Here is a 17,269-nt window from a genome sequence, read left to right as displayed (position 1 = left end):
CCAGAGCAGGCTAACAAACAGGCAAGTTCTTGGCTATTTATAAATACTTTCCATTTAAAGAGCCCATATTATGGGTTTTTGAAAATTCCCCTCCATGTAGTGTGTAACACAGCTCTAAGTGAAGTGAAGTATCCAGCTAAGGCTGAAATCTGTAAGAATACAGTGTTTAAAACTGTTGATTCATCTATAAAAGAGTCGATTCATAGTGCTTCAAACGAGTCGCCTTGATACCGACTCATTAGGTGTTTCGCCATGACGTACGAACGAAACAAAGTTTTTCACGTGCACGCGCAAACCCGGGAGATTTCAAACCTGAGGCCCCGCCCTCTGACGCAGTAACCCAGACACACACACACACACACACCCACAAACACACGCACACAAACATGCCGGTCGATTGAAGTCACATTGCAGATAGATATATTGAGTCTCTACCCAAAGATGAAACCTCAGCATTATAGCCAAGCAGTTGGAAACTACTGGAAACTTCTGGAAGCTACATGCTACAAAGAATACTTCATCTGCGTTTGTTAAAGGAAGGATCAGTAACTTACTGATGGACATCAGGATGGGTTTCTTCCATTTCTCAAGTGTAAGTACGTGCGGTTAAAGTTGTTGCCTCGTTGACTCTAGCTTGCAAATGTATTTAGTTGTGATTTGTTACTTGTAACCGAGTGTACTGTATCAGGTTAACTGGCTATATTCTCTTATCGCGTGCAAAGTCACGTTAAAAACGCGACGCGTGCTGCTTTGTTTATGGAGCTCCGTGGTAACGTTAGAGGTGTGCATACCCGCGGCTGTCCCCGCGCCAGATTTCTGCGGCGCGGGAATAAATTTCCGAATAAATCGCCGGAGCGGTCGGTAACGGGTTTGATTTGGGACGGGAGCGGGCTGCCTGAGAAAGAGAAAGATGTGTCTGCTTGGTGCTTGTGTGTTAGTGCGCACGCGCGCGTATGAGAGAGAGAGAGAGAGAGAGAGAGAGAGAGAGAGAGAGAGAGAGAGAGAGAGAGCGAGCGAGCGAGCGAGAGCTTTATGCTTGGTGCTGTGTGTGTGTTTATACAGATTTTCGGTTTTGTTCTCCCCCGCTCTTTAGCGGGATCGGGCGCGGCGGGCAGAATACGGGGCGGGTTCTAAGGCTAAAACCTGGCGGGTGCGGGCGGAAGCGGGAGCGTTCTCGTCCGGAGGTGTGTGTGTGTGTTTGTGTGTGTGTGGCAGCTAAAATCCACGCCTACACTATCTAGCGTGTATGAACTGTGATTACTTTTTAAATTGCTGATTAGCTATTGGCCATTTCACTCTCTGACTGAAGGCAGTCGACCAATCGCGACAGACTGTCATCGGTCCAATCAGCGCAGATTAGCTTCGCGCTAAGGAGGGGTTTGGGAACAAATGAATCACTGAACGATTCATACAGGAGTCGCTGGGATAATTAGGTAAAAATAAATGCAGATTATAAGACCATGAAAGTGTTTTTTGACCTTGCATGCATATTAGACTGTTGTTGGAGACCCTTACAACCAAGATATGACCCTATTTCATGTATAATATGGGCTCTTTAAAATATATATGTTAAATTCTATTAGCAATAATTGTATATATGTTCATATTTATATTTGGCTTTTCAGATTTCTGTATTGAGAGATAAGATGGATAAAATTGATGATCAAACTAATCCAGGATATTTTAAACTAAGTTAAGCCAAGCTTTTTAGGTTATCCTGACTTTTTAAAATTACAAACAAAAACAAAATTATTAAAAATAATAAAAATACAAGTACAAGTGTTTAAATAAATAAATTCATGTGCATACAAATACAATATAAAGGTATCAAAACAATGGTAAATTAATAGCAGGTTATATGGATAAAAGATTCATATCCGCTTTCTACAGAAATCCTATAAAAGGATTCCATATTTTCGGGTTTTCTCTTAACTATATACTTACATTTTTCTAATGTCAAACAATTCTTGCAACGCTTTTATAATTTGACTTTTGTGCAATACCCTACTGAACTGATCTACTCATATCTGCTGTGGTTTAGCAGGTCAGACTTAATAATATAAGGATTGTGTTTTTCTTGTTGGTCATTTAGGGTTTGTTGGACTTAAAGTCTCGCTTCGACCGGTTCCTTCAGGAGTCTTTCAACAATGACAGGCTCTTTAAACAAACTATCGCTGGAGACTTTGAGTATTTCCTCAATCTTAACTCCAGATCGCCAGAGTATCTTTCACTTTTCATCGACGACAAGCTTAAGAAAGGAGTGAAGGGGGTAAGACATTTTCTGTAGATCATCTTTAGCACCTTTAGATAAAAACTTGGTTTTAAAGTTGGTAAATTGGTATTTATGAAATTGCCAAATGAACACTAATTTGCTAGTTTGTCTTGTAAAGTTGGAAATAATGTTATAAATAGTTTATTTTATTAAAGATTGATGTAATGTGTAAAAAATATTCATTATTTGATGAATGTACACACAAAGCAAACTATAAAGTATGTTTTTATTGATGTAGTTTAAAAATGTTCATCAAAATTAAGTTAAAATAAACGATTAAAATCATATTTAAAAGAAAGCTTAATTACAAATGTAGCCTTGGCAATATTTATAAAAAGTTATTCACTGTACAAAATAAATACTGTTATTGTATTTTAATGCTAAATTATTTTAAAAAATTGTGACCTATTTAATTGACACCTTATTATAACAGTGTTATAGTTAATCAAAGTCTTATCTGAAAATAAAGTAAATTAAAAGAAAAATATAATAATAGTGAGAAAAATATAAATATAGCAAAAACATCAATCCTTAAACTAAACTGACATATACTATAATTAAAAATATATTAAATAATAAAATCACATTTAAAAGAAAACGTTATTACAAATGTAGCCTTGGCAGTATTAAAAGTGAAATAAACAGCTAAGTAAAAATATTTGGGATGAAAGTAATAGATGTTCAGACAATAATATATTACAAAAGTACATCAGTTCCTAAAACTTAAACTAAACTGAAATATTAAAAAAAAAAGTTAATCACAGTGCAAAATAAATACTGTAATTGTATGTAATGCAAAATTATTCAAATAAAATTCTGACCTGTTATATACAATAAACTCAGAATTATAAGCCCCTCTTTGTTTTATTTTTTATATTTTCCAAATGATGTTTAACAAAGCAAGGAAATTTTCACAGTATGTCTAATAATATTTTTTTTTTTCTGGAGAAAATCTTATTTGTTTTATTTCAGCTAGAATAAGCAGTTTTTAGTTTTTTCAAAAACATTTTAAGGTCAAAATGATTAGCCTCTTTAAGCTATATTTTTATTCAATAGTCTACAGAACAAACCATCATTATACAATAACTCACCTAATTACCCTAACCTGCCTAGTTACCCTAATTAACCTAGTTAAGCCTTTAAATGTCACTTTAGGTTATATATACGTGTCCTGAAAGTCCTATCTGAATATAAAGTCAATTGAAATAAAATATAATAATAGAGAAAACATGGCAAAAACATCAATTCTTAAAACCTAAACTACATTTAATTATAAGCTAATGCTCATGATAAATAAAAAAAAGACAAGTTATGCACAGTGCAAAATAAATACTGTAGTTATATTTGAATATTAAACAATCAAAATACAATTCTGATACCTTGTAATCACATAGTTATAATTAATACATAAAGTATTGTTAAATGAAAGTAAAGTCACTTGAAAAATATATATAATTATTGAAAGAAACATTAAAAACACGGACACATAAACTGTGACAAAAACTGAACATCTTAAAATCATAAAAGCACAAATAATCTGCTAAAATTCCTCAATGATACTAACACATGACTTTTCGTACTTGTGTTTAGCTGACAGAGCAAGAGGTGGAGTCCATCCTGGATAAGGCCATGGTTCTGTTCAGGTTCATGCAGGAGAAGGATGTGTTCGAACGTTACTACAAACAGCATCTGGCCAGAAGGCTTTTAACCAATAAGAGCGTTTCAGATGACTCTGAGAAAAATATGATCTCCAAACTAAAGGTGAACATCGTCTCCCTCATCATCGCTCTTATTCGCTGGATTCCTCTGTGTATAATATAATATTCTCCCTCTCTCAGACCGAGTGCGGTTGTCAGTTCACCTCTAAGCTGGAGGGCATGTTTAGAGACATGAGCATTTCTAATACAACTATGGATGAATTCCGCCACCATCTGCAGACATCACAGGTGCGTTTGCGCTCACAAACACACACGCACACAGAAACATGCCAGGTTGACTTTTGCTGTTCTTAAGATAAGCTAATTATAGTTGCAGAGCCCCAGAAACAAATGTTTGCTAGTCACACTTGAGTAGCTCTTAGGGCTGTGCGATATGGGCAAAATAAACCTATCACGGTTTTCTTGAACAATATTCAGGGATGTGATTCTTTTGTATAACTACGGATATCCGTATTTTCCAACCTCACTCTCATCCAAGCTTTTCAAGCTCATCTTGAGGTTCATCGTCATTGTTAAGTCCTTTTAGAAGTTAAACTAAGAGTATGTGACATAAAATACAATAGTTTAGTGTGTGTGACAAGCAGATGGAGAAAGAAATGACTTGAAAAAACAGATATCACTGCAATTTGTTTATTGGCCATACTTCCAGTGAAACCAGTGCAAAATATATTTTACAGTAAAAGAAAAATATTTACAATAAATAAATGATGGATTACCTGGGGAAGAGGAAGTAGTTAGATGTGCTTAAATCAAAGAATTCAATATAACAAAACTCAGTTACTGTTTTCAACAAACTAAACTAAATATGAAAACAAAAGCATGAAAAGAAACCTCTTCAACGTACCAAACGTTTTAACTAAACTACTCTGACTAAAATCAAAACATACACAAAGCAGCACATTCTTCTGAACCTAATGAACTAATACAAATATGAATCTCGTTGTTGTATATGTATATCTCGCGACTTACTCCTACACCCTCTCCGAGGTATCACTTTTAAACATGTCAGTTAACTGGACAAGTTCATAAGCAAACATATTGCACATTCAAATCTCAAAACTTTAGACAAGAGCATTAAACATAAGCAAAACACATTCCCTCTGACTAGCCCTCGCAGGAGATACTGTCCTCACAGAGACACACAGAAAGAGTAAGAGCGAGAAGGAGCGAGAGGTGTAAAGAGATATATATAGAGAGAGAGAGATCGCCATTGCAGTTTGGGCTCGGCTTTTAAACGCTACGCCAACCAGCGATTGGTGGCACAAACCCAGCGTCCGCAGCCAACGTCATCAATTCGAAATGCGGATCCTCCAATGCCGTTCGTACCTGTAACACACGCATGAAACGACACACCCACATACAAACAAACGCACACACAAATACCCAAAATACGTTCTGCAAGCGAACGTCATCAATGCAGACGACCTGATTGTTTGTCCCTTCAATGTTTATCATTGTGCACAGTAGTAACTGCTGCATTCCGGACGCCATTCAGGGATGGAATTGTAGATCTACCTAAGCTATTGTGTATATAATTTAATGATAATGTGTAGTCCTATAATGTGCAAATATGACAATCCCGCTGACAACATGCAAGCTTATGAAATCTTTTTAACTGTGGCGGCTGTGCACACGTTTTCTGCACTCACATTTTCATGTCAGGACCACGTGCGCTCTATGTACATTATACCCGTAGATGAAGCCAGGACACACATTTGTTATTATCCTCTGCAAGCCATCTCTTCTTATGTCATTTATTTAGCCCTGCAGCCGGGCACCTCAAATTTAATACCAGAAACCTAATACCTGTCATAAGTTTAGATGATACTACAAATCTCTAAAAATATATTTTGTAATTAATTAAAACTATATATATATATATATATATATATATATATATATATATATATATATATATATTTTTTTTTTTTTTTTTTTTTTTTTTTTTTTTTTGTGAAGGGGGTCTCATCTTCCTCCTTTTTTGTCCTCGGCTGATCACATGCCTGAATATTGCAATTTAGTTTTTTTTACACACAGATGTTTTACAGTGTGAATTTGAAACCAATTTCCAAAGGTTAAAAATTAGATCTTTATCAAATATCTGTAACTGTCTCTAAAACAGACATAAAGCAAAACATTTAATAAAAATCACCTAGTAGATGCGTAATAAATAGTCTCTATAACAGACTTATGGCAAAACAAAAAAAACGGACTACTGTCTGTGTGTGCCCACCGTCAAACTTTAGTTAGGCTCCGATGTTCTGCTTGACCACATATCAGAAGTAGTTGCATGTACTTTTCTACGAGTCCACAGATTTTTTTGCCATGCAAAGTAGGGCTGCACAATATTGAAAAAATCTAACATTGCAATATTTTTTTATTCTGCCATATAATGAATACAATTTCACCTGATTCTCAGCTCCCTATTTGAAAAGAATTTATAATTTTAGACTGATTGTACAATAAAGAAAATGTTACAATTGAAACAAACAGTCTTTTATCGTTTTCTGTTTCTAACAGTATTCAGATACGGTAATTTCATAATAAAAGTTTTTCTTTTTTTAAAGTTACAGTACAATTTCTTGTGCCTGAATGCTTTTAAATTTTATACAGTCAGAGACATCAAAAGCACATGCAAATGACCAATTATAATACAGGCTCAACATTGCAGATCTTGTGATGTGACTATTGTGAATGATCACATTGCGATATCAATGCTGAAATGATAAATTTTGCAGCTTTATTTTTCAGCATAGATAATAGACCTCTTTGTGCTGTGAAATAGCCTGTACATTTATTGCCTGTTTTGCGTGCACAAGTCCATTATTTCTAATAGAGGCGTGCTGTTTGTGTGTGCATATTCAAAGTGACACACCTGCGTATTCCAGGCACAGCCAGTTGAAAATGTCTTTTTTTGAGACAAACTTTAAATTGAACTTTTTAGCATGTTGCATAGCAAGTGCACGTAACAAGAACTGAGCTATCAGCTTCATACTTTGTTGGTAATATTAGGGTTTCTGCAGGGTCTTTAAAAGTCTTAACGTCTGAAATATTGTGTTGTAGGTCTTAAATCTTTTTTTAAACCGGTCTTAATTTTCCTGTTCATGTATTGCTACCCAATCTGGCCAAAACCCATACAATCACCAACAATCACCTCAATAAAACTTTCAACTTTTTATTTAAAAAGGTCAATTTTAACTCTATTTATCATAATGATTTAATTATTTTCCTTACAATAACATTTGTTTAAAAGTTCTCCATGTATTTACTGCTGAGGACACTGACCTGGATTGATCGGTATGCACCAGATTGTTGTGCATAGATTTAGTTTATTATAGTTTTTAAAACTTTTAAAACATTTGTGTAGATACAAGTAGAACTTGCTTGTTTTTACACAATATTTAAAATATTTAGCTAAGAAATAGAGTCTAAAATATTTTAATTGTTCATTATCAATGTATTATTGTATTATTAAATGTCTTAACCATTTTTTGATTTGGCTAATCAAAATCTTTTCCATCTGGGCCATTCGAAAAATTCATTAGCTTTTATCCCTTTATGAGTCTAAAATTTCATTCATAATGATCTTTAAAAAGTTTTAAATTTAACTCTGTGGAACCTGCATAAACTCTGAATATACACATTTCAAGTAGACTAATTACCCTAAAGAAACACAGAACAACCAAACACCCAGTGCTTTTTAATTTGCTCCATATATAAAACTTATCAGAACTGCAGCAATCTTTATTAGTTTATCATCCTCTGAGAAAATAATTGATGGTCGCCGAGCAATGACACGCTTCATGCTTTCCACAAGCTTTTAGATGCAACATATAAATGACTTACAATAACCCAGTTATGCAATACATCAGCTTTCCAGTATCTAAAGTAATCACACAACAAAGATGTTGACTCTTTTGGCACAGAGTCCTCCTGTGGTGAACTTCCTCATCCCTGTTTATGTAATCTATTCAGTCTCCTGTTCTCGCGCTCTGCTTAGGTGCACTGATTGGTTCAAATAGCGTACTGTGAGAAAATCTTTCTTTATGGTGATCGTGCATGTCTAAATTGTGATTTCGATACAATTTCAATTTACCGTACAGCCCTTGTAGTTAATTAAAAGTGAAAAATATTTATTTTAGGAAAATAGTTGCTTATAGAATTTAGCCTCATTTCTGGTGTTTATTCACGACTCATTGATTTGACATTTTATTATTGACAAACTGTAAGAAACTAATCTTAATAGGCCATGGTGATAATGAAGCCCTCTTTTTGTTCTTTTTTCTTTTGTATGACTGATCATTTAGCTGCAAATGGATTCTGTAAATGAAATGAATCATTCCCTTTTGTCCTTTCATGCTAATGCAGAAGTGTGTGTTTTGTCTTCATATTGCAGGTGTCTCTGTGTGGTGTTGATCTCACAGTGAGAGTTCTAACCACTGGTTACTGGCCCACACAGTCGGCCACTCCTAAATGCAACATCCCACCCTCCCCACGCCACGCATTTGAGGTCTTCAGAAGGTACCGCTCACCTTATACCTCTTTTATTTGTACTTTCTATTCAGGTATCTGAAATATACAGCTGAAGTCAATTTATTAGCCACCCTTTGAATTTTTTTTCTTTTTTAAATATTTCCCAAATGATGTTTAACAGAGCAAGGACATTTTCACAGTATGTCTGATAATATTTTTTCTTCTGGAAAAAGTCTTATTTGTTTTATTTCAGCTAGAATAAAAGCAGTTTTTAATTTTTTTTAAAACATTTTAAGATCAAAATTATTAGCCCCTTTATATAGCTATATATTTTTTCGATAGTCTACAGAACAAACCATCATTATACAATAATTTGCCTAATTACCCTAATCTGCCTAGTTAACCTAATTAACCTAGTTAAGCCTTTAATGTCACTTTAAGCTGTATAGTAGTTTCTTAAAAATATCTAGTAAAATATTATTTACTGTCATCATGGCAAAGATAAAATAAATCAGTTATTAGAGATGAGTTATTAAAACTATTAGGGTTAGAAATATGTTGAAAAAAATCTTCTCTGTTAAACAGAAACTGGGGAAAAAAATAAACGGGGCTAATAATTCAGGGGGGCTAATAATTCTGACTTCAACTGTATATTGAATATCATCTCGCACACAAACATTTGTTTTTAAATCTTGTAAGTAAATAAAGTGTTAAAGAGGTGTTAAGGCTTGTAGCTTGGTTTCATGGGATTTTGAACTGTGCAGGTTTTATTTGGCCAAGCACAGCGGCAGGCAACTCACACTCCAGCACCACATGGGTTCAGCAGATCTCAATGCCACCTTCTACGGCCCCATCAAGAAGGTACAGACACTATAGTTTGTCATTGCATTAGATAGCATGTTTGTATGTCTTGTAATGTTTTATAATAGAAATGTTAGTGCATGTATAATAATTTATATTAATTTTTTATTATAAAATGGAAATTTCTTTACAAATTTCTAATGTTATGATTTATAATGTTGTCAAAAGTATTGACTTTCTGTATCAATCAGTACTGAAATTTAAAAAAAGTCAATTTCCCGCTAACATTTGTGCATTGTTGAGTGCATTCGTCATTCATTCAGAATGACCAAACATTGCTGATTGGCCATTGTGTTCAGTATTGGGCAGCCGATGACCCAACAGTGATTATGCATGTTAAATTGGGCCAACAAGCTCCAACGTCTACCCAACGAGAGGCATCATGTGGAACACACCAAACTAGCTAGTCAGGCTGACAGACCCCAATGGCCAACTGTCAGCTTTGTGTGTCCCGGGCCTGATCTTAAAGGGATAGTTAATTGAAAATGAAAATTTAGTCTGAATGTACTCACCCCAAAGTTGTTACGTACTCTAATGTATTTGATTATTCTGATATATGATATGACTAGAGAAGATGTTTTGAAGAAAGCTGGAAACCTATAACTATTAAAGGGCTCAACGATAAGGACTGCCCTATGGCCCAGGATTGGGACAGTGCCGCCTTGTCACTAAGGTTTAATTTGCCTGAGAATATTTGTCAGTTGTACTGAATGCATTTTAAGCTTGTGCTTTTTCAGTCTTAAAATGCTACCTTCTCTGTGATGTCGTAAACACCATATTGCTTTTCGGATCCTCTTATCTGATTTGATTTTTTTAAGCATGCTATTTATTCTGTAACCTGGTAACCACCAGTACAGCGACGAGACAGCAACATGGTGACAACATCAAATTATGAGGCTAAAATAAGATGTCTCTTCATAACGTCTTGAAAGCAGACATTTACATGACAACACAAGGGAAAAAAATGAAGCGATTATTTATTTATTTATTTATTATTATTATTTATTTATTATTTTTCACAATTAAAAGGGCAAGTAAAAATCCCTAGAGTTGAACCCTGCATTAATTTATAGTAGGAAAAAACCATAGATCCTTAGTAGGAAGAACAAATACTATGTAAGTCAATGTTACTGGTTTTCCGTTGTGTTCAACAAACAGAAATACATTCAAACAGGTTTGGAGTAAGTGAAGGATGAGTAAACGATAACAGAATTTACAAGTTTTGGTAAACTATGCCTTTAAAACGGTTTGAATCAGAATTAATAGTTGTAAAGGTATTTGTGAAGGATTTATAATATTGCAAAAGTGTTTTTAAATCATGAAATGTCCTCATCATTTTTATTCAAAACACACTTCTCCCCATCTTTACCACATCTTTGCTCTTCTCTGATTGGTTGAACTGTCATGAGGACAACTTGTTGATCTCATGAAATCCATCATTAGTGCATTTTCAAGCTATCACAGTATTGTGATTACTGCTCTAAAACAAATTAATAAAACCTTTTTCTTTTTTGTACACAATATATTTTAATTTGGTAAGCATTTAAAATATTTTGGAGCAGTAAACATGTCAGGCTGAATAATTCTTTGACTTCTGTGTTTTTGAAACAAAGACAGCAGATTTCTTTACAGTTTAAAACGGCATCCTTAGAGATCTTTTCTGCTGCAGATACTGCTGTCCTAAAAAGAATGTAAATAAAAAATCTTACTCATACCTTAGGAAGGGTATTTTGACGATTTTAAAACCCTAACTTTTCCAAACCGCGGTGTACCATAAACATGGTTATCGTCCCATGCCTATCGATGACTGTAAAAGTCTCTTTCTGTGTCTTCAGGAGGACGGTTCAGATGTTGGTGTCGGTGGTGCTTTGTTAACAGGCTCAAACACACGGAAGCACATTCTGCAGGTGTCGACCTTCCAGATGACCATCCTCATGCTCTTCAACAACAGAGAGAAGTTCACATTTGAGGTAAAACCCACCCACCTGTTCCCTGTCACAACTTTTGAGCTTAAAGGGTTAGTTCACGCATAAATTTAAAGGTGACCTATTATGCAAAAATCACTTTTTAAAAGGGGTTTAAACACAGTTGTGTTGCAACAGTCTGAATATAACCCAGCCTCTAATGGTAAATATTAATTAATATTTATTTATTTAAATAATTAATTTATAATCACATATCATAAAAACACTGATATTCTCCCTTTGTAAATGTTATCAGATGGGGAAAGCCCCGCCCATTAGCGACTGTCTTTCCCTTATTAGCATAAGACGTTAGTCTTGTTTTTGAGTCTGCCACTATGCTGACACACAGGCATTTGTAGCTTCGCTCTTTTTTGAGAATAGTAAATCTGATTTGAATTTAAAGCAACAGTCACCAAAATGGCACAATTTGGGTCAAAGCCTAAAAGGGGCTGATCTAGAGAGTTATCAAACATTATTTTTGGAGTTTTTTTAGCTGAAACTCCACATACACACTGTAGGGACATTAGAGACTTATTTTGCATCTTGTATAAAGGGGCATAAAAGATTTTTTTTTAAATTCTGTCATCATTTAATTACCTTGACTTATTTTTTTTGTGCTGAACACAAAAGAAGATATTTCGAAACTATTTGCAACTTTCTTGTTTCATAGTATTGAAGTCGATGAGCAACCAGCATTCTTCAAAATATTGTTGATAAAAAAAAAATGAATGAACCCAGTCCAGAAGACTCGAACAAGCAGAATTTCTTTGAGATGTGTTGGTTAGTCTAAATAAGTCAACGAGTCTGCAAGAGCCTACAGAAGTCTGCATGTCTGAATTTTACACAAGTCTGAATTGAGTCAATGATGTCATGTCTTAAATGTGTTTTTTTAGGAGGAGGGGAATGCTAGCTGGAGATGGATAAAAAATAGCATGTAAATGAAGTAGATGGGTATAAGAAACCTGCTCAGCCACTGACCACGCAAGTTTATCAATTTAAATCAGTTTCTATGGCCTGAATGGATACACAAAGACAACCCGTGCTCAGGAAGCAAAAGGTTTAATGTCCCTCACACCTGGGCTGCTATAGTTTCAAATTAAGTTATATAATTAAAAAAACAAAGAATATAGCTTTACGGTTATATAAATATCACTGCTGATGTGGAATTACATTATATATTTAAGTATTTCCACAATGTCTTCTTTTGTGTTCAACTGAAGAAAAACAAAAAGGTTTAAAACAGACTTAATCATGAGGTCAATAAGACTTTTGGGTGAACTATCCCATCTAAACTTCTTATTTCAAACAATCCACCTGGTTGATCTGTAACCCTCAGGAGATCCAGCAGGAGACTGATATCCCCGAGCGTGAGCTGGTCCGGGCCCTGCAGTCTTTGGCCTGCGGAAAACCCACACAGAGAGTGCTCACGAAAGAGCCCAAGAGTAAAGAGATCGAGAGCGGCCACGTGTTTACAGTCAACGACCAGTTTACCTCCAAACTGCACAGAGTCAAAATACAAACAGGTATTGGGCCACAAGGGGGCGACACTGACTCATAGTGAAGAGATCTTTTGTAGCAATAGTCAGAAATAATAACTTCATTTTAGAAGGGAACTTGTATGCTAGTGTATTGAAGAAGTAGAGGAAATTTTTAGCAGATACATGCATTATTAAATTACTAAATATATTAATGTCTTGTTTTTGATTCAGTAAAATGCTCCATAGGATGATATTTTTAATTATGAACATAACTTCCCTTTGTAATCATAGAAAATAATGGTCCCTTACTAGATATTATTTTATTAAGTTGCTATTTTAACTTGATTAAATTCACTATCTTTTCTTCTTCATTCCTTTAAAACGTGTTTTAACACATTTTAATCTGTTTTTAATTATTTTTATTATTTGTTGTCTTTATTTTTTTTACCTGTTTCTTTTATTCTTGTTTATGTAAAGCACATTGAATTACTATTGAACGTATAAAATGTGCTATACAGTGGTCCCTCGCTTTAACTGTACATTTATTATGGCCTCGCTGTTTTGTTTTGTTTTTTTTCATGCAATTTGACATGCCTTTTTTCTACAGCGCATTGTGTTCAGCGCTCTGATTCGCGCATTGTGTTCTGCGTCCTGACTGGCTGTAGACCACTGTCAATCAACCTCCGTGCCGCGTCTTCTGTACAGTACAGAATGCGTTCAGCTGTCAAATTTACTTAAGTCTTCAATTGTTAGCAGTGTGACTGATATGCTGAACTGTATTTTTGCAAGTTTTCTCCCCACAATGTCGACGAAAAGTTCTGATTGGTCAAAGGCCCCTGCGATGGCAGTTTACGCGGCTGTAGGACGCCATTACGGAATAAAAAAAAATTAAGATCAAATAGTTTTGATCTTTTGTTTCATTCTCTAATACTGGACTTTTTTCTATGAAGGTTTGAACTTTGAGAGTGTTTAAACAAAAGAGAAAAGTGTGAAAATGTTAATGGCTGCCTGAGAAAAGTATATAAAGTGTGTAGTGAGGGAGTTTTGCAGCCTTAAAGCATCTATAATATTTGTAAAAATAAAACCCATAACTGATTGTGAATTTCTCCTATTGCGGGTTATTTTTTTAGAACGTAACTCCACTGTATAAATAAACTTGCCTTGATTATTACTATTTGGTACAATTTTGAATCATGTTAATTTTGTTTTTATTTTAGTTTACAGTTTGCCAATATATATACACATAAGAAATAACATAATATTAATTATACACACACACACATATATATACACACACACTCACACACACACACACACACACACACACACACACACACACACACACACACACACACACACACAAGGGTGGCCAACCCTGTTCCTGGATAGCCACCTTCCTGCAGATTTCTGTTGCAACCCATCTCAAACACACCTGCCTGTAATTATTACGTGGTGTTCAGGTCCTAATTAATTGGTTCAGGTGTTTTTGATATGGGTCGCAACTGAAATCTGCAGGTAGGTGGCTTTCCAGGAACAGGGTTGGCCACCCCTGATATATAATATTAGAGTGATTTTTGAAGGATCATGTGACTCTGAAGACTACAACAATGAAGCTAAAAATTATAAACAGTTATTTTATAGTGCAATAACATTTCACAATTTTAAAATGTGTACTGTATTTTTGATTAAATAAATTAAGCCTCGGTGAGTGGGAGAAGCTTATATTAAAACAATTAGAAATCACACTGACCCTTAAACTTTTGTATGTATTTGTGTGTGTGTGTGTGTGTGTGTGTGTGTGTGTGTGTGTGTGTGTGTGTGTGTGTGTGTGTGTGTGTGTGTGTGTGTGTGTGTGTGTGTGTGTGTGTGTGTAAGTAAATAAATTATATATATATATATATATATTAGCAAAATGTAAACTAAAATAAAAACAAAATTAACATGATTGAAAATTGTACCTAATAGTCAAGGCAAGTTTATTTATACAGTGGAGTTACGTTCTAAAAACCTAAAATAAAAATTAGTAAAAAAAAAAAAAACTCTCTAAAAAGTAGTAGAGAGTTTACTGTTCTGCTGTCTTTTCATGTAATACATTTTTTAAAGAAATTATTTAGCTTTATTTAGATTTTAGTATTTCTTTTCAGCATGCAGCCTTTTTATCTGTTTCTTTCCTTTTCATATAACATTTGCATGTTTTTTTAAATGTCAGCTTAAATTTCAATAAAAAAATTTTTTCTTTTAATAAAAATTTTGTTTATGAACTAATCTTTTTATCATTTTCAGTAGGAAATTATTATTATTAATTATTACACCAATTATGTACTTGATAAATCCTCTCCTTTGGATTTGAATGTTTGGCATTGATAAAGTTTTTATTGTAAATGAATATTTGTTTCAGTTGCTGCTAAGCAAGGCGAGTCAGACCCCGAGCGTAAAGAGACACGGCAGAAAGTAGACGACGACAGGAAGCATGAAATTGAAGCTGCCATCGTCCGCATCATGAAGTCCAGGAAGAAGATGCAGCACAACGTACTGGTAGCGGAGGTGAGCCTGTCGTAAAAGACTGTAAAAGATATGAAAGTGCAAGGCTAATTATGAAATCCAGGCATAACACTGTATGACAACATTTCAGATGACTGTTCTAGAGCCTACAGCTAATCAATCTGTCAGATTCTGGAGTGCTTCACAGCTCTAAAGAAAAACGTAAATGATAAATGATCTTAAATCAAACAAATACATTTATAGAGATGGTATAAGTATATAATTTCACTCACCTGGGAAATGGAGGTCACATGAATGGTTTGTAAGCACAATTAAGTGCACACAGCATGCCATATCGTCTGATAATTGTAGGAAATAATTCCAAAAAGCAACTGATTGTGTAAAGCCACAAAACAAAAATACGATGTATATGCTGAGTTCAGCGGCTAATCAGCTGGAATGACATGACAGTGACCAGTGAGACCTAGCTGTCACTCAGGTGGCCCCTCCCTTAATTATGCAGATTTAATATAAACAAAACGGATTAGTTATAAAAAAATTCACCCTTCTCACAGTTGTCATGAAGTGATTTTATTAGCTATATACACCAAAATAATTAGTTTTCTGCTCTAAAGTTGACCATTTTAACTGTGGGGTCATTAGAAATTTGCTCATGTTGGAGCCAGAACCAGTGGAATTTCGATGAATTGCAGTTTCAGTTACTACTGTATTAACTTCACGAGAGAGAGTGGGAGGTTGCCGCTTGCTTTTTATATCTATTTTGTTATAATGAAGTTTTAAAATTGGTACCTGCAAATTCTTAATGATCATTTCGGTTGTTTCCTTTTAGGTGACCCAGCAGCTGAGGGCACGTTTCTTGCCGAGCCCTGTGGTTATTAAAAAGCGCATTGAAGGACTAATAGAAAGAGAGTATTTGGCCCGGACGCCGGAGGATCGTAAAGTGTACACGTATGTGGCATAGTGGAACACATGTCTGCACAAAGAGACAAGGAGCGAGCAACATAAAGACAAGAAAAATTACAAAAAAAAAGATTCTGGACTGCTCTTCGCATGGACTGACTGGGAAGTTTCTTTTAACTAAAGATGAACTCTGGGTAGCGGACTTCACTTAAAAACAAAAAGCAAACCGAGAAATCGTAAAGCATTCGATCGGGGAAAATAATCAGGAGGCAAAATAAGAAATCCATAATTGTGTTGTAGATTTTTTTTAATTAGATCACTCCCACTCTTATGAAAAACCTCAGCTTATGAATGGATCCAGCTTTCAGTCTTCTCACCGTTTTACCCTTGTAGAGATCAAAACGAAAAAGAATCCCTTGGGAAAATGTGAATGCACTGCACATGTTGTTGTTGTTTTTTTTCAATACTGTATAAAAGGCAAAATTATTAAAAACCCTAACAAAACAGCCAAAACGTGGCTACGGAAATAAGGCGGAAAACGTTCAATAAAAAATGTTGATATTGAAAAGCTTGCTGATTTATATTTATTTTGATATATTTCGTTTTGGGTTTTCATGGTAACATCGAGTTGTGGATATGAAACAAATGTCGAACATGTCAATATAATTTAATTCTTAGTTTATTAAAGTCTGCATGAACCAGAAGATGCGATCATTTTTTTTTTTTTGGTTGTTTTTTTATTATTATTCATATTGTGACAGTTTCTAGAGAAACTGAATTTTAAATGAGAAAACAGTAGGCGTGGTTTGTTTTTTCTACTGTGAGCTGATTGGATTTAGTAAAGTAGGCATTTCATTCAACAAGATCAGGAAAAGGGTTTGGGGTGAGTTATTACAGCCTAACAGACTCCTCCTCCTCACCATTTCTGTTTGTTGTCAAAACTGTGAGTTGGAGAGGCGTGGTTAAGTATGTAAGCCACGCCCAATACCTCAGGCAGACCAAAGTCTCTTTTAGGCAAGTCATTTCACTCTGTAGCCATCTTTGAAATGCCTCTCGGGCAGTATGCTCGGGCATTCTGTCTGTATGGGGAAACATCAAATT

At 34.8% G+C, this 17,269-nt stretch overlaps 1 protein-coding gene across 4 annotated transcripts in view; it reads left to right on the top strand.

The window, feature by feature from the left end:
- cul3a (cullin 3a) overlaps positions 1-16,736 on the top strand; it is a 37,730-nt gene extending 20,994 nt beyond the window's left edge. The window contains exons 8-16 of one of the 4 annotated variants that reach the window (XR_012385077.1): positions 2,093-2,269; positions 3,863-4,033; positions 4,111-4,218; positions 8,387-8,511; positions 9,228-9,324; positions 11,160-11,294; positions 12,625-13,883; positions 14,742-15,310; positions 16,098-16,173. Coding sequence is in view for 1 of the 4 variants with exons in the window: in NM_199691.2 (NP_955985.2) it covers positions 2,093-2,269; positions 3,863-4,033; positions 4,111-4,218; positions 8,387-8,511; positions 9,228-9,324; positions 11,160-11,294; positions 12,625-12,811; positions 15,165-15,310; positions 16,098-16,229 (1,278 nt within the window). In the remaining 3 variants the exon portion in view is untranslated. 4 annotated transcript variants of the gene reach the window in all.
- The last annotated feature ends 533 nt before the right edge of the window (positions 16,737-17,269 follow it).

Source organism: Danio rerio, chromosome 2 (assembly GCF_049306965.1).
Source record: "Danio rerio strain Tuebingen ecotype United States chromosome 2, GRCz12tu, whole genome shotgun sequence".
Classification (NCBI taxonomy): domain Eukaryota; kingdom Metazoa; phylum Chordata; class Actinopteri; order Cypriniformes; family Danionidae; genus Danio; species Danio rerio.
Note: the sequence above shows the minus strand (reverse complement) of the source record. Positions and strands in the feature narration are given on the sequence as shown.